Genomic DNA, 16,947 nt, shown 5'->3' on the forward strand with positions numbered 1-16,947 from the left:
GCCCAGTGCCCCTCCCCCCCAGGGGCCTGCCCACCATCCCCACCCCCCGGGACCTGCCCACCACACGCCCCCCGCCTGCCCGCAGCCCCCCCACCCCAGGGCCTGCCCACCGCCTACCTTGCTCCATGCTCTGCAGCAGCTGCTGATAATGGCGGCTGCAGGCGCCGTACTCGCGCTCAGCCTGCAGCCGGTCCTCAGGCCCGAAGCCGCCGGCATCCTGACTGTCCCGCAGGAAGGCCTGGTAGTGAAGCTCCAGGCTGCGCAGGGCTTGCCGCTGCTCCTCTGGCTTCAGTGTCCGGAACTGCGGGCAGCACTCAGGGCTGAGCATGGGCAAGGGGCGCCCGGCCCACGAGAAGCCCCCCCATCCCCAGCGCGGCCCCCTGCGGTAAGTCCTACCGTGACCAAGGACCAAGAGCGGATGAGCTGCATGTCGCGGCTGAGGCTCTGCCAGGCCAGGAGACTCTTCATGTCCACGTGCAGCTGGTGCCACAGGACGACCAGGGCCTGATGCTGGGCCTCGAGCCTGGCAGGTCAGCGGCACGGTCAGAGGTGTTGGGGCGCCAGCCCACGGCACCCACTCCAGCCGCCAGCCCTGGACTACCCACCTGGTGACGGCCTCCTGGGCCTCCTGGTTGGGCGGGGGCACAAGGAAGCACACGGAGGGCACGGCGGCCTCACTGCCGGAGCTGCTGAGCACCTTCCAGTGGGATGGCTGTGCGGGGCCCAGCAGCTGACACTCGTCCCCCTTGTGCACGGTCACCTACGGCAGCCAGAGTGGTCACAGAGCGGCCGGGCCCTGCCCCCACCCAGGGTGCCGGTCCACTCAGCCTGGCCCTCACCTCCACCTGCTTGTAGTCACACACAGCCAACAGTGGTACGCGACCCCGCACAGGGTGGGCTTGGTCTCGGGGCTTCAGCTGCACGATGGCCTTGGCCCGCTTGGCCAGGCCTGAGAGGTGTGCCCTGTACTCATTCAGTCGGTCCTTCTCATCCTGCCAGGGAGAGGAGGCTCAGAGACCACGGTCCAACGTCCAGACACCATGTGCCTAGATGAGATCCTATGAAGACCCACAGTCCTGCCCCAGGCAATGAGCAGGCCCCCTGGTACCCTGCCTCTGGCCCAAGATCAAGGGGACCCTCCTGCTGCCCCTGGGGCACAACGGGACTGGGCACTTGGAAGCAGGAGGTGTGACCGGGGCAGCGACCCAGGGCTCAGCCCCCAACCGATCCCACTGACCCCCCTTCCCTCCTGGCCCAGACTACGCGCGCCCCCACTCCCTAGGGCCCCTGAGCCCCCAGGAGAACAGCCCCAGCTGCGCTCGTGGCCACACCCGATGTCCTCTCCTCCACCGTCCTCATTCCGCTGAAGGTCATCCGTCTCCTCCCGTCCTGCCCCTCCAAGGGGCCAAACCCCAGTAAGGGCTGTCGGAGGCCGCGATCAGTCTACCCTGAAACTGCCTGCATCTCTCCTGCCTCCCCCAAAACGGCTCTCCAGCCTTCACTGACCCCGCTCCTGCCCCCAGGGGCCCCCAGCCAGCACTCCCGCCAAGCCCTCCCCTGCCCCAGGGCACACAGGCGCCATACCCAGCTGCCTCTCTTCCCTATGCAGCCCTTCAGACTGTGCTTGCCCCACACATCAGGCCCGAGATGCCATGCGGCGGTCTGCGCGGGCCAGCAGTGGGGGGGCAGGCCCAGGGCTCTGCTTGCTCCGGGGCGTCAGCAGCTCTGGTGTCGGGAGCTCACATCCGCTCTGGCAGCCACCCGCCTCACTCCAGGACCCTGCCACTGACCTCGCAGCTCCCCCACACCCCCATCCCACGGTGCTGACCGACCTCCGTCATGTCTTCCCCAGCACCCCAGCCCCACTCGTCGCTGTGTCTCCACCCGCAGAGGGACCGTCACGAACGGCCGCGCAGCCCAGATGCTGCGCCAGCTCCTCCTGGCTCCCGGTTGGCCCTGCAACCCCACCACCGCCACATCCGCCCCTGCCTGGGCCGTTCCATCCCGGGATCTGACTGCCACCTGCCCTCATCCCTCCAGGCCGCAGTACCCCTCTCGTTATTGCAGAGCCCTGGGCCAGCCGAGGCCTGCAGTCCACTCACCTGGGCGTCCTGCAGCAGGTCCTCCAGACGCGTGACGGTGATGGTGCGGTCACAGGTGTACTTCCTGCGGAGGGTCTCCTGCAGCTTCCGGAGCTGTTCCTCAGTCTCCCGCACGTCCGAGAAGAACTGGGAAGTCAGAAGGGGTCACACGGGGCCGGTGGGGCCCCAGGCTGCAGAGGGTTCTGACACAAGCTCCGCAGGATGGTGCAGAAACTGCTTAGCCCTGCACAAGGGGACACAGGGAGGGGCCTTGCACCCCCAGGAGTGGTCTGGGGCTCCTCGGGGTGCTGCAGCCGAGCCAGGAGGAGGAGCCCAGTTCTCACCTGGAAATAGGCTGTGTTCTCCTTTAGGTGTGCCTCAATGCAGCAGCACAGCTGAAGCATCCAGCTCCACTGGGTCTGCAAGGCTGCCTGGAAGGACTATGCACCACAGTCACCCCACTCAGGCTCCCGGCCGGCCACTGGGGTCCCCGGGCAGGCTCCCCCATGGCCACGAGGGGCCTGGGGTGCTCCCCCACGTCCCGCCCGCCCCCCATGGCCACTGGGGCCCCGGGCGGTCTCCCCCATGGCCACTGGGGCCCCCGGGTGCTCCCCCACGTCCCGCCCGCCCCCCATGGCCACTGGGGTCCCCGGGCGGTCTCCCCCATGGCCACTGGGGCCCCCGGGTGCTCCCCCACGTCCCGCCCGCCCCCCATGGCCACTGGGGCCCCCGGGCGGTCCCCTACACCCCACCTGCCCCCCATGGCCACTGGGGCCCCCGGGCGGTCTCCCCCATGGCCACAGGGGGCCTGGGGTGCTCCCCCACGTCCCGCCCGCCCCCCATGGCCACGAGGGGCCTGGGGTGCTCCCCCACGTCCCGCCCGCCCCCCATGGCCACTGGGGCCCCCGGGTGCTCCCCCACATCCCGCCCGCCCCCCATGGCCACTGGGGCCCCCGGGCGGTCTCCCCCATGGCCACAGGGGGCCTGGGGTGCTCCCCCACATCCCGCCCGCCCCCCATGGCCACTGGGGTCCCCGGGCGGTCTCCCCCATGGCCACTGGGGCCCCCGGGTGCTCCCCCACGTCCCGCCCGCCCCCCATGGCCACTGGGGCCCCCGGGCGGTCTCCCCCATGGCCACAGGGGGCCTGGGGTGCTCCCCCACGTCCCGCCCGCCCCCCATGGCCACGAGGGGCCTGGGGTGCTCCCCCACGTCCCGCCCGCCCCCCATGGCCACTGGGGTCCCCGGGCGGTCTCCCCCATGGCCACTGGGGCCCCCGGGTGCTCCCCCACGTCCCGCCCGCCCCCCCATGGCCACTGGGGCCCCCGGGCGGTCTCCCCCACGTCCCGCCCGCCCCCCCCAGCCCACCCCACCTCCACTGCAGGCCGAGCAGGGTGCCCCTCCCGCAGCAGCCGGTCCCCGGTGCTCTGAATCTCCTTGACTTTCTTCTCCTTCAGCTCCAGCTCACGCATCAGGGCCTGACACGGAGGCAGCGGGGCTCAGGAAGGGTGTCGGGGCCACACCAGGGTCCATCAGTCTCCCGCAAGCAGCCCCCCAAGGCTCCCGGTGGGAGGCCAGCCAGCACCCCGGGGCCCAACGGGGGAAGGACAGTCCTGGAAGACTCTGGAAGGCGGCCTCACCGAGTAGCTCTCCTTCTTGGCGGCCATGTTGGAGTTGTGCTCCCCCCAGTCGAAGCCCACCTCCTCCTCCTCCTTCTCACTGAGCCACATCAGCTCCTTGGTGGCGGCAGCCACAAAACCATGCAGACTCTCCAGGGACCGGAGCCGGGCCTTGGAGGAGTTCTGCAGGGAGACAGGAGCTGTCCGCCCATCCCTGCTCCCAGGCCCCTACCCCCAGCCCAGCCGCAGCCAGCACTCACCAGGAGCTTGGCGTATTGCAGGTCCAGCCGGCCCAGGCAGTCTCTGTAGGCGCCCCGAGGGGCCGGGGCGAGCTGGCCCTGTGGGAAACGGAAGGCGTGACACCTACCGCAGCCAGGGTCCACCCCCCACCCCCACTGCCCACCTGCCTCAGGGTGCCCGCGCACCTCGTCAGCTCGTGCCCGTTCAATCTTGGCCCGGAACTCCTCGATGGACTGGTGCAGGCCCCGGTGGCTGCCCAGCTGGGCCTCCACACTGGGCAGGTCCCCGCCCCACTCAGCACTGTCCACCCGCCGCTGGTTCTCCTCCACCCAGGCCAGCAGGTCCTGCAGGTAGCGCAGCGTGGCGTCCTCAAGCTCGGGGCGCCTCTGCGTGGTCTGCACCGACACCTGGGTCACGGGGGCAGCTACACCTGCCTTCAGCCGGAGGTTGTACTCGGTCCGGATGGCCACCAGGCGCTCATGCAGGCGGTACACCCTGGGGACATTGCGGGGGGCGTTGGAGAGATGAGCTGGGATGTGGCTGCGTCAAGACCCCCCCCCCCAGCAAGGGGCGTGGCCCACCTGCGGTACATCTGCTCTCCCTGTGGGTGCCGCCCATCCTTGAGCGTCTGCACATCGTTGAACAGCATCCGGATCATGCCATCTGCCTTGTCCAGGTCCCGCTCCACCTCAGTTGCCCGCTGGGGCGCCTTGCTTGCTGCCAGCAGTCTGACATCCTGCACGGGGGGTACCCACAACTTAGGGCCTGCAGGCGGGCTGCCTCCAGAGCCCCTCCTCTGCCCCGCCCCCCACCCTGCCCAAGATCCTGATACGCACTTCTGGCCAGAGCCCCAGCCCCTGGCTCTCTAGAGGAACTCTGCTAGGTCTAAGGGGCCAGAGCCCCCAGGGCTTCCTGCCCAGGTTCCTGTGTCCCATCCTCCCCGACTAAGCTTCTCCCTCCACAAGCTCCTGCCCAGGCTCACAGCCCCACCCCTGCTGGGCCCTATGGGTGTGGGGCCCTGGGGCCCTCCCCACCACCCCCTCTGGCCAGCAAGCCTCTCAGGCCTGGAACCGGGGACGCTGGCCTCCTGTATGTCCTGCCTGGTGCCCAGAAACCAGCTCTGCCCAAAGGGATCTATCAGAGTTGGCAGCACACCAGGAGAGGAGCTGGGGCCTGCTCTCCACCCATGGCCACAGGGCGTGGCGGGCTCCTGGCTCTTCCCGCCTCCCTGCCGCCTCCCTCCCGCCTCCCTGCCCAGTGGCCCTGCTCGCCCCGCCCCTCCCCTCACCGACTGCAGCAGGGCGTCGGCGTGGTTCAGCTGCTCCTCACACAGCCCAGCCTCCATCTGGAGTTTGCTCACAATACGCTGAAGACACTCCAGCCTGCAGCTCACAGCACCCACGGGAGCCGCCGTGAGTGGGGTCCACCCACCAGGCGTGGGGTTCCAGAACATATACCCCTCTCGCCGCGGCCTCCCTGGCTGCCTGCGGCCCACAGTGGAGCTGGCCCCAGTGTGGGATTCCCAGCCTGGGGGGTGGTTTCCTCCCCAGGCAGTGACTCACCCTCGGGTGGCTTCCCACTGCCACGGGGCCCCACCCCACAGCTGCCTCCCCCAGCCCTGTACCCGCCCACCTCTCAAACTCGCTGCGGAGCTGCTTTTCCCGCTCCAGAATGGCCACGTGCAGCTTGCCCCACTCCTTCTCCACGTCCAGTGGGTGGTAGCCGGGGGGCACCTTGAGCTGGCCTGCTTGCACCGCACCCTGTGGGCAGGGGCCGAGCTCCAGAGGGGGAGGCAAGCCACCCAGGCCCCCCAGCCACCCGACCTGGAACAGCCCTGGTTCCAGAAGCTCAGCCACGAGGCCACGCCAGCTTGCTGAAGAGGGCCTCCAGGCTCCAGGCCTGTGGACGGCCTCACTCACCTCTGCAATGGCCCCCGTCCCCTCTGTGTAGGACCCCCCCTCACCTCCAGGGACTGGTAGATGCCCTTGGACCGGTTCTTGTCCGCCTCCTTGGCCGGAAGCTCCGTTTCCTTAAACTTCAGGAACTGGCACCACAAAATCTGCAGAGAAGCAGGTGTGAGCCGCCAGGCCTGGGCCACACGGGGCGCAGGAGCTGGGGCGAGAGGCCGGGCCCACCTCAATCTCCTCGAAGCTGGCAGGGAACCTGCGCTCCTCGAAGGCTGCAGTGTGGTGCCGGATCCACTGTAACAGCAGGACCACCAGCTCCCGGTACTCCTGCCAGCGCAGCTGCAGCTCCTGCAGGTGGGCGGGTGTGAGGGGCCATGCAGCCATCCGTTCCCCCGGCCCCCCAGCCCCCCCGGCTGCCAGCCACCACTCACGTTGGCCTTCACGCCATCCTGCACGTCAGGCACTCGGGGCATAGCGTCGTACAGGGAGGAGACGTAGGTGATGATGGACTTCTCGTCGGGCTGAGGGACGTCCACGTCTGCGGGGAGGGACCGGCGTCAGAGGCACCCAGCGAGGGGCAGGGGAGGGGCGCGGGGAGGGGGGACGGGGCACACACCCTCAGGGTCCAGGAGCCGTGTCACCCCCAGGTCCCGCTCCGCCACAGAGAAGGCCTGGTCCAGGTTCTCCAGATTGGTCTGACGATACACCTTGTTCATATCAATGAGCATGGGCCTGTGGGCAGAGGGGCGGAGGGACGGTGAGGCCCAGGGGGCAGCTCAGCATGGGGACGGGGACACAGATTCCTCCACCTGCAAACACCCTGAAAACTACACCACCCACCACGAGCACCCAATACCGCCCACCGATGTGACACTGCGTACAAATGCTGTGTACTTTGGGCCTCACCCCCTGGAGCTCAAGGGGCCTACGCTGGGCACAGACGCAGAGGCTGGAAGACACCAAGTAGAGGCTACTAGTCCCTGGAGGATTCCTGCAGACGCCCTGTCCACCAGGCCCCCACTGGGTGGGGGCAAAGCTCCACTGAGAGCCGTTCCCACCGTGGCCTGGCCGCCCCAGCCCCTTCTGGGGCATCCACGTGGGGGCTGAGGCTCCAGGCTCTGAGAGCCAACAGCCCACTGGCCATTCTGGCCTCAAGGAAGCCAGCGAAGCTTCTGGAAAGGCCCTGGGCAGAGGAGGGCGGGCTGAGGGTGGGGGTGGGCCGGCACAGGCGCTCGTCCCCCGGGCAGCAGGTTCCTGTCAGGGGCACACGCCCCTCCCGCCGCCGTTCCTGCCCCAGCTCGTTCGAAGCCGCCTGGCTGAGGTGCTCTGGGGCGCCCCGGGCCACATACTTGTGCCGGTGAATGATGGCGTTGAAGAGACGGCCGTCCCGCCAGCTGGACGTGAAGTTGTCGCAGCGCAGGCCATGGTAACCCTCCACCATGCGCTGGGACCACAGCAGGAGCTTCTCCTTGGCCGTCATGTCCTCTGACTGCCCGCTCACCTGGATGTCGGAGATCTGCCCCACACAGCGGGCAAGTGCTCAGCCACAGCCACGCGCCCTGCCCGGTGCCCACCACCTCTCATCTGAGTCCACGCCAAGATGCGGGGTGCACAGGAGCCCCCAGGCCAGCTGAGGCAGGGTGAGGCCTCCAGGGGTCCCTCCCCCATCAGTGCCACAGCCCAGGCCACTCTCACCGGCAGCTGCCATGGAAGAAGTGAGAGCCCCCAGTCCCCGCTACCATTATACGGTGGGTACCACGGATGCCTCCCTGAGTTGCCAAAGGTGGGCCCGAGGAGGGCAGCTGTGGACACCAGCGCCTGCCCAGAAGCCTCAGGCCTAGAAAAGGCTGTCCCAGCGGGGGTGGGGGCTGGGTCGGCCCCTCTGGCTGCAGGATGGGGGTGGGGTCTCCAGGGGGTGGCATGGTCTGGCTGGCGGCCTGCCTGTCCCCGGCTGTCTGTCTGTCGGCCTGCCAGCCTATGTGACTCAGCTGCCGTGCCAGCCAGGCTCTGCCTGCTCAGCTCTTAGATTTGTGGCTTCCTGTGCAGCCAGGGCGGGCAGCGGATGAGTCAGCCAGTGCAGCGGGTGCTTCTCCACAACCCTCCCGGGGCAGGAGGCTGCACGGCGCACAGAGAATGCATTCCTGTGCAGGGAGGCTCTTGGGGCCCTGCCCAGCCAGGCCTCACAGAGAGACCTGAGCCCTCAGGCCAGGCAGCTAGCACACGGCACAGGCGCCATCAAGGCTGGGGCCGGCAGGAAGGTCCCACGGGGCCAGGACGCCAAGGGCCCCGGCTCCTGGGCCATACACCCAGTCAGACGGCCGGCCGGCCCCCAGACTCTACCTGGAAGTGCAGGATGATCGTCCAGATCAGGCCGAGGGTCAGCTTGGGGTTGCCGTCAGCGATGTCATCGTTCCGGATGTTCACCAACTTCACCTGTGAGCAAACGCCCCTCAGTCTCACCTGTGGCCAGCCGGCGAAGGGGGCCCTGGGCCAGGGGCCAGCCAGGCAGTCTCACCTGGCGGTGTCGGAGGTAGTCCAGGGCAATCTGAACGTTCTGCAGCTTGTGGAAGCGCATCCTCCCCTTCTCCCGGGGCTGTGGAAAGGCCCGGCCGGTCAGTACCCCCAGAGCAGAGGCACGGTCCCACCTCCAGCTGCGGCCCCTGCCTGCCCTCAGAACCCTCAGGGCATCTGGGCTAAGTGAACCAACCAAGGGTCTTCCCATGTCCCCGCTTCACCCTCCCCAGCTAGAAAAGGGGGGCCACTGACCCAAGGGCCAGGCCCAGCAGGGGCTTTGGAAGTCCAGCAGCCAGGCCCAGGCTGTGGGAAGGAAGGAAGGGGTGGGAGGGGACAATAGCCAGGAAGCCGCGGGTGGAGGGCACTGGGGGAGGGGTCCTCCTGGACAGCGGCGGCAGCCCTGGTGGGTCCCAGGCCCAGCCCTGGGCATTGCAACAGGCAAGACCTCAGGCAGCTGGATGCACAGCCATCTGCCTGCCCAAGCGCCAGGCACAGGTGGGTCCAGACTGACCACCAGCCCCAGGTGAGCCGGGCTCCCAGTCTCGGGGAGCCCACGCGCTGCCGGAGCCAGCACGCACAACCACTCACCAGGCGCGAGCTCCTGATTACGTCCCGCTCTCTTGGCTGCCCGGCCAGAGCAGGGCAAAGGGTAAAGGGCAGAGGCCAAGGTTCACAGTCCAAGCAGCAGAGAAACCAAAGCAGAGCAGAGCGTGAGGTTACCGCGTCAGGGCTCCGACGCATCGAGCAGCAGGGCCGCGAGCCTGAGGCACGGGGGACGGCCCACTCCCGGGCCGGGCCCAACACTCCAGGCCGGGAAATACAGGAGGGGCCGAGGCCAGGCTGGACGTGGGTGGAGTGGGCGTGTGGGAAAGCCCCAAGAAAGGAAGGCAGGCAGGGGTATTCGGGTGAAAGGCGGGCGGGGCCCCAGAGGGGGCAGGTGGGCAGGTACACGCACCAGGCTGTCCCCGGAGAGCACCTCCAGCAGGGAGATGAGATTGTGGCCATCGCGGAGGTCTTCATACAGGTCACTGATGTGTCTCTGGGCCTGTGGGGACAGAGGTACTGGGCTGCTGCACGTCCCCCAGAGCCACCAATGGGCCCTGGCAGGGGGGACAGGCCCTAACCCAGAACATGCCCCACCCCCACGGAGGCACCTACCTCTGCCCTCCAGTGCTAGAGCAGAGCAGGAGAGGCCGGAGGAGGAGGAGGGGGAGGGAGGAGGAGGAAGGCAGGAGCAGCGAGGGGGAGGCCGGGAGGAGAGAGAATAACAGGCTTCAGAGACGAAAAGTGAGCCCCCAGGCCAACAGTAGAAACAGCCTTTGTTCGGCTGGAGGGCCAGCGGCACCCTCCTCCACCCCACGACCCTGCACACGCACGCACACACGTGCACACACGCCACCAACCTTGATGAGGTGTTTGTTGACCCACTTGGTGAAGGTTTTCTTCTGCACACGATCCCGTTCATCTGGGAGAGACAAAGCCAGGTGACCTGAGGCCTGGGAGCAGCCACAGGGGCCCCCAGGAGGTGACCACCATGCAGACACGGTGGGTGGTGCCTGAAGAGCACCTCAGAATCGTTCAGGGCAACCCAGCATCTGCCCCTGCAGTGGGGGCTCCGGGGTGCTAGGCACACAGGTGTCACCACTCACTCCCCTATTGTCTCCCTCTGGAGATGGGAGGGTCCAGAGCCCGCAGCCCCACCCAAAAACCAGAGTACAAGTCGCAGCGGGCCCCACCCCCACACACACTGCCTGGGGAGACCTGGGCAGAAAGGTTCCCGGCGAGGACCCAGGCCAAGGGTGGGGCGAGAGGAAAGCTGTACTGTCCCAACAGGGCAGCAGACTTGCCCAGGGCACAGAGCGCCCCCACCCACCACAGCCCTATACTCAAGATCCAGCGGCTAGTGCCAGCCTTGCCAACACAGGCCAGCCCTTTCCATGCTGGGCACCCGTGGCTGCCCACCCCCACCCCAGCTCTGCACCTGGGCCCGGACGCGGCGCTCGCGCGGCCCGGCACCCTACCCGCCTCAGACTCTGTCCCTACCTTCAGACCCTCGAAGCGGGGCCCCACCCCCCCCAGTGCCAGGCTTCCTGCGGCAGGAAGTGGGCCCTGCCCAGCGGGGGGTGCCTACTACCTTTCTTGCCCTCCGAGGCCCTGAGCACAGCCAGGTAGAGGTTGTCCTCCGAGCTGGTTCTCTTGTGGCCCAGGCTCTCAGGCTCAGGCACACGGAGCCGGTGCTGAGACATGGTGCCGCCCCGCCCGTCCAGCGCGTGGTCCTGAGGCCCCCAGGTGCTGAGCTCCGGCCCTCGTGGCACACGGGCGGCTTTAGGCTGGTGCCGCACGGGACTCACTCGCTTGCTCGGCTCCAAGCAGAGTTGGCGTGACCACTCCCTGCCCGCTGGACTCCCTCGCACGGCTGTCCCCGCCCCGGGAGCCCCACCCCTCCCTGCCCACCCCCCTCCCCCCACAGAGGGAAGGAGGAAGGTGGCCCCTCCCCCACGGCCACACCCAGGGCCCCACAGAAACAGGAAACCCAGGGGTTTCCTCACCCACCCGGCCCGCCACAGTCGCAAAGGGACAGCCAGGGGCTCCACGGGACCTGGCACGCCACTGCGCATCCACGCTGCCAGGACCACACACCATCCCTTTGGCCACCCCGTCACAGGGAGGGGTACCTGCGTGTGGCTGGGCCCAGGGTGCCCCCCAAGCCATACCTCCCTTCAGGGCTTCAGCCCAGGTCCAGCCCTCAGCCTGCCCACCCTGCCAGCTGGGACCCCAGGCTGAGTGACAGAGAGCTGGGGGGATGAGCAGACTCTCTTTCTTGCAGCCCCGTAACTCACACCTCCTGATAGACCTGTGTGCCCTATGCCTGTGGCCCCCGCCCCCTTCTAGGCTCTGCTATGCCCCTGCTCAAGGGCCACTATGATCCTGTGCTGGCCTGGCCCTTCTGAGCTGCCCACCAGGCACGTCCTGGAGCAGTGCTCCCCCATCCAGAAGCACAGCACACGGCGGGGCAGGAGTGGGCACATAGCTGAGCGTTGACTCATCAGGCAGGACCGCCCAGCCCCAATCTGCAGGAACTCGGCCCGAGTTAGGGGGAGGAGGGGTGCAGGGGGCAGTGGGGAGCATGGGGGGGCGGGGGGCAGGCCAGTGAATCAGGGTTGGGGAGGGGGCCCTAGTGCAGTGACTCACAGGAAAGGAAACCACACCTGGGGGCTGTTTGCACTTGGGTGGGGCTCACAGATAGCAGCTATTCAGGGTTGTAAAGGTAGGAGGTGGAGCAAAGGGTCCGGGTACGGCCTGGCTTCCTCCGGTACGGACAGACCCACCCATGGCCAGCACTGGGCCTGCCCCAGCCACCCAAGCAGCCACAAGAATTTTCCAGTCAGAGCATCTGGCTTGATGTGATCCAGCTGTGAGCCGCTGCCCCCCCCCCACCCTGAGCCTCCAGGCCAAGGTTCCCGGAAAAGCTCACCCCACCCCCATCCATGCTGCCCCTCTGTGGCCACAGGAGGGCGCCCAAACACCATGGGGCAAAGGATGCGCCAGCCAGGAAGAGCTGGTAACACCCCCAACCCCCCCACCCCCTGCTCCCCGCATCTAAGTGACTCAACCAGACACCCAGGCTTGGAGCTCTAACTCTGAACCTGGCTCGAGATGCAGGAAGGCCATCCAGCTCTACACTCCCCACACCCTGATGCAGGGCCTGGGGACCTGAGGAGGCTTGGCTGGGCCTGGCTCAGCAGTCCCCACAACCGCAGCAGACATCAGCTCTTCACCCTCCCAAAGCCCTCCCAAATCCCAAATCCGACCCCACAATACACCCACCTGCCCCCTCCCCCTCTGGAGCCTGCAGAAATGGCCCTTCAGAGTACCACTTGTCCTAGCAGCCGCCCAGAGTTCCAGAAGCCTATACAATGTGCAGCTCCTGGGCTAGTCCAGCACTAGCAGGGAGGCGGGGTCCCCACTGTCATTCTGGTGAGGGGCAGAGGACCTCTCAGGTCCCTGGGAAAGGGTCAGGAGGGGGAAACAGGGAATTCCAGGACAAGCAGGAACCGGGAGCCAGGCCCCCCGCCCTAGTCCCCAGTCCAAGCCCCTTCTCCAGCTTTCTGCCACTCGGGGTCTCCAAGGATGCTTGAGTGGGTGGGCAGCTCCAGCACTTGCTCCCCAGGGGAAGCTCTCCTGCCTCGGAGCTCCTCCTCTCCCTCCACCTCCAAAGCCTTTTCCTCCCAGCCCCGCCTGCCTGCCCCTTGCCCCTGTACAGGCTGCGTCCCCTATCCATCAGATTCAGACCCTGAAACCAACAGACAACCCCTCCCAGGCTGGCTCAGCCTGTGTGTGCCCTCAGCCAGGCATACTGGCCTCCACCAGTGCTGCCGACCTCAGCAGGCCCTCCCTCTCCCGCACTGGTGCTCCTGCACCTCTGCTTGACCCTTGTACTGTCCAGAGCAACACATTTTCTGCCACCAGCCAGCGTCCCCTAGAGCCGCCCACGACCCTCTGAGGGTCCTCCTTTTACAGATGTAGAAATTAAGGCTGGGGGTTCCACAGCTACTGAAGACGCTCCTTCATACGGAGGGTACCCGCTGGCCAAGGAGAGCTCTAAGACGGCAGAAGGCCTGGAGCGCCGCCCTCTTTGCCTCCCTCCCTCCCTCCCGCAGCGTCCCGACTGCCGACTGCCTGGTGCCCAAGGCAGAAAGAAACCTTGGCCAAAGCCCAAGCCGGCCCCGCCCACCTTCCCATCCCCCTTCTCCAGATAACGAACAAATGAGGCCAAGGGGACCTCGCCTCCTTCCTTCCCAGGTGTTTCCGGAGCGGGGGGGGAGGGGCTGCACCTGGGCCGGGCTCCACCCCCTTCCCGGTCCCGGCAGTTCCCTCGGAGACGGTGCCCCTCGCCACCCCCCCCGCAGCCGCACCCACCTACGCAGCACAGCTGCCCGTAGAGGTAGCGCCTGCGGGCCCGCTCACAGCCCCCGTCCAGCCAGCGCGGCCGTTCCAGCACGACCTCCTGCAGGGCGAAGGCGCCTCCCGCCCGCCCTGTGCCGGCCGCAGCCATGAGCCTGGGCGTCCTGGGGTCGCCCACAGAGGAGAAGGGAGGACGGTTCGCAGCCTCTGCTCCCCAGCCCACGCCTTGAGGCTGCAGGCAGCGGGCGCACGGCCCAGACCCAAAGAACCTGCCCCTGGCGGGGCGCCCCGCCCAGCGCGCGCCGGAAAGCCGCGCCCCTACTTGGAAGGAGAGGACCCCACTGGGCCCGGGGGACTGGCGGCAGAAGGAGGCTGCCCGACAGAACAAAGGGGCATGGGAACTCGCGGGATGCCCAGGTTCCCGCGGAGGGGAGCCTCGGGGGACGCCTAGGCGCCGGGAAACTCCCCTAGACTGACGCCCACGGACTGACGTTCCCAGAGGCTGGCGGTTGGGAACGGTGCCGGGAACAGAGGGCTGAGAACAGCCAAGAACAGAACCGAGGCATCAAAGCCCCAAGGGGCGCTGCCAGGGCAGGGAGAGGGGCACCCCAAGATAGCAACGGAACAGGAGCCCCTTCCCCACGTGAGGACAGGGGACAAAGCGCGCCGAGGGAGGGAGGAAAAGTCAAATCAAGGGGGGCAGAAGGGCTGGTCCCATGCATTTTATTGAACGCCCCTGTAGCTGAGTCACCCTCTGCTCCCCAGTCCCCAAAGCCACGCCTAGAAACCCCATCCTGACTCAGACCTCAGGTCCAGCGAGCCTGGCACCCAAACTGAGATTGGTAGACCCTCCAGGGGCAGCTCTGGCCACCCTCATCACAGGCAAGTCCCTGCACCCCAGGTGCACCCAGGCACAGACCAGAGCACAACCCCAAATCCCTTAGGGTAGCCCCTCAGGCCAGAAACCCAATCCCCAGGGCCCCACCCTGCTCCATTCACCGGAGGAAGCAGGCCCCACCCCGTCCTTGCTGGGCAGGCCACACCTGCAGTGGGCTGGTGCCCAGAGCGGGTGACTTTGAGCAGGGGGTGGGCAGAGCGCAGCCTGGCTGCCTGCCCCTTGGCAGTCCTGTGCCCCAGCTGAGGGCGCTAAGGCCCAGCTCCACCTCAGTCCTGGGCAGGAGCATCTCCCAAGACCTGCTCCAGGGCAGCAGCCCTGCACCTGCCCTCCACCTGCCCTGCACCTGCCGGCTGTGGTTTCTGTGTTGACAGTCTCTGTCCTTGGCAGCAGGGAAGAGGCCTTCCTGGCAAAGGAGGCACTCCTGTACTGCTCGTGGCCCTGGTCTGGAGCCTCCGCCCCCAAACTCCTCTGTACCCACCTGCCCAAGCCGGGGCTCCAGGATGCAGGAGCCACTGAACCCTCGCCCCACCCCCAGGGAAACAGGCAGCGTCCTCAATGCAGAAGAGACAGGGGAGAGAACTCCGCTCTCCGACTGTGTGCTGGTGCTTAGCTCCGAGACAGGAAGGGGAGGAGACAGGAAAATTCAGAAGTGGGAGGGACGCGGCCCCTCACCCCGCCCCGCCTCCAGCCACCGGGCAGGGGCGGTGGCTGCTGGCCGCAGCCGGGCTCGGCCCAGGTGGTAGCTGCCAGAGGCGCTTACCTTGCACATCCTGCACCCGCCAGCGCCCCCTGCGCCAGTGCCACACGGCGGCCAGGGTAACGACGTGGCCCACGACCACCAGTGAGGGAAACAGGCTGCCCGAGGGCTCCATGGCTCTGGGGCTGCACGGCTGTGGGCAGAGCGGGTGGAGCTGCCCTTCGGAACCGGCTGCGAGAGACCGGGGAGACCCCTCCCTTTCCTGCTTGGAAGACGGTGGGGGGTAGCTCCTCGGGACCTGGGACCGCCCAACCTGCAGGACCGCCCTACTGCACCGTCTGCCCGGCGCCCCGGCACCCCGGGGACTAGTCCCGGACACGGCACTGACTGTGCTCCCTCCCACCTCCTCTCCCTCCTCCCTCCCGGCCACTCGGAGCTCCCCACCCACCTCCCGTGGCGCCCAGCTCAGCTGTCCCTACACAGCTAGCACGCTCAAGGTTAGCGGGAGCCTTAACCCCTGCTTACCCACAGCCACACCCGCCGGGAGGAGGGGCCTGTGGTGACGCACGGCCCAGGCAGCCTCGGCATGGCCCCCCATGCCTCCCCAGGAGGGGGACTGCAGTGTCCCAGCACCCCACTCTGCCTCCAAGAAGCCCTCCGGCGACAGCTGCCAGGTGCCCAGTGGGGGGGAGGGGCTGCCAGCGCCCCAGCCCCCACTGGCCCCCCAGGCTTGCAGCTGACCCAACCACCCCCAAAGATAAGCACCCCACAGAGCCCCAACACCCCCATGTGGGACAGCGAACGGGGTCGAAGGGAGGGCTGGGGTGATGGCCTGGGAGGGCAGGGTGTGTGCAGGGAAGTAAGGACAGAGCCTCCAGCCCACTGCCCCCACCCCCACCCCACCCCCACCCCTGGGCCTCCTGTGGGCTCTCACAGAGCTTCTGAAGACTGCGCCACCTACCCGGCACGATCTTCATTAGGGACAGCAGCGGGAGCCCAGGGGGCAGACAGGGAGTGGGAGCAGGCTTGGAGAGGGTCACAGAGCCCGCGGAGGCGGCCGCGAGCCCCGCAGAGGCGGTGGTGGCGGGAGGGCACGGCTGGCCGAGCCGCTGTCGGCAGCAGAGCCTGTGTCCATGGGGGAGGGGAGGGCTGGGCAGGGGGCGGGGGGGGGGGGATATAAATATCTGAGGAGGGCAAGCGAGGCCCGTCACTCGTCCAGACTTAGAACATGACGTGCAGAGCGAGGGCACTGGGGCCCAGTCTGGCTGGGCGGCGCCACCCGACACTCACCCCCAGGCCCCTGCCCATGATTCTAATAATAAGAAGCCACCTGGTGTCAGTCCACCTCGGAACCAGGCCCAGCACTGACACTGAAGCTGGGGGGCTCGTGCCCGTGGGAGGAGAGGCAGCCGGGCCCCGCCCCGCCCTGCCACTCAGGATGCAGGAAGTAGTGGAGGCACACTCGGGGAAGGCCACAGGGCAGGGGGCTCAGCTCCCCTTCTCCCAGAGGGCCCCACACAAGTCACTCAACACAACACCTAGCCCAGGAGAGACAGAGTAGCCTCCCCAAGGTCACACCACCCGGGGTGTCCCAAACCAGGCTGAGCCGCAGGTACAACGCTTGCCAGCCCTCCAGCACACGGCCCTGCATCCCTGCCCCAGGCTGCTCCTGATGCCTGCCCTGACCCCACCCCAGAGCCCCTGCAGCCTCTGGTCTGCAGAAGGTCTGGTGCTGGAGGTCCCTGTCAGCAGGCATGCCCAAGCCACATCCTGGAGACCCCAGAGCTCAGCGTGGCCAGTAAACAGGACATGGGGGGGTCACCATGCTACCCTCTCCTCCCAGGTGCTCCTCCGGTCCTGGTCAACAAAGAGTTAAGGCCCAGATGGAAGGATTTATATCCTACTTTGTAGCATTTCCTGTGTGTGAAACACCATTCTATTTCAATCTCAACCCCATCAAGGAAGTCCTATGCTATTATTGCGTGGTACAGATGAGGAGCCTGAGGAAAGTGAGGGGCTTGCCCTTGGAGCCCACGCAGCGTCCGGCACGTGAGGTCACCCTGCAACAAAGCACAGCAGACGACGCTCG

General features: G+C 67.4%; 1 protein-coding gene across 28 annotated transcripts in view; it reads right to left on the minus strand.

Moving 5' to 3' along the window:
* Window positions 1-16,947, minus strand: part of PLEC (plectin) — a 57,930-nt gene that overhangs the window by 14,778 nt on the left and 26,205 nt on the right. For 6 of the 28 annotated variants that reach the window (XM_027609526.2, XM_027609536.2, XM_027609501.2 and 3 more), the window contains 24 exons: window positions 9,762-9,823; window positions 9,517-9,531; window positions 9,314-9,403; window positions 8,947-8,982; window positions 8,360-8,437; window positions 8,185-8,277; window positions 7,194-7,360; window positions 6,461-6,576; window positions 6,276-6,382; window positions 6,073-6,192; window positions 5,901-5,996; window positions 5,570-5,697; window positions 5,226-5,319; window positions 4,519-4,673; window positions 4,123-4,432; window positions 3,958-4,035; window positions 3,719-3,880; window positions 3,452-3,556; window positions 2,426-2,521; window positions 2,103-2,228; window positions 840-992; window positions 606-760; window positions 397-523; window positions 118-301 (listed from right to left, as the gene is read on the minus strand). In XM_027609526.2, coding sequence (XP_027465327.2) covers window positions 118-301; window positions 397-523; window positions 606-760; window positions 840-992; window positions 2,103-2,228; window positions 2,426-2,521; window positions 3,452-3,556; window positions 3,719-3,880; window positions 3,958-4,035; window positions 4,123-4,432; window positions 4,519-4,673; window positions 5,226-5,319; window positions 5,570-5,697; window positions 5,901-5,996; window positions 6,073-6,192; window positions 6,276-6,382; window positions 6,461-6,576; window positions 7,194-7,360; window positions 8,185-8,277; window positions 8,360-8,437; window positions 8,947-8,982; window positions 9,314-9,403; window positions 9,517-9,531; window positions 9,762-9,823 — 2,853 coding nt within the window. Of the gene's footprint in view, window positions 1-117; window positions 302-396; window positions 524-605; window positions 761-839; window positions 993-2,102; window positions 2,229-2,425; window positions 2,522-3,451; window positions 3,557-3,718; window positions 3,881-3,957; window positions 4,036-4,122; window positions 4,433-4,518; window positions 4,674-5,225; window positions 5,320-5,569; window positions 5,698-5,900; window positions 5,997-6,072; window positions 6,193-6,275; window positions 6,383-6,460; window positions 6,577-7,193; window positions 7,361-8,184; window positions 8,278-8,359; window positions 8,438-8,946; window positions 8,983-9,313; window positions 9,404-9,516; window positions 9,532-9,761; window positions 9,824-10,492; window positions 10,763-13,278; window positions 13,501-14,639; window positions 14,684-14,921; window positions 15,169-15,819; window positions 16,018-16,947 lie in introns of those variants that run through there. The other 22 variants (XM_027609508.2, XM_027609613.2, XM_027609655.2 and 19 more) reach the window with 17 other exon arrangements.

This window comes from Zalophus californianus, chromosome 4 (assembly GCF_009762305.2).
Source record: "Zalophus californianus isolate mZalCal1 chromosome 4, mZalCal1.pri.v2, whole genome shotgun sequence".
Taxonomy (NCBI): domain Eukaryota; kingdom Metazoa; phylum Chordata; class Mammalia; order Carnivora; family Otariidae; genus Zalophus; species Zalophus californianus.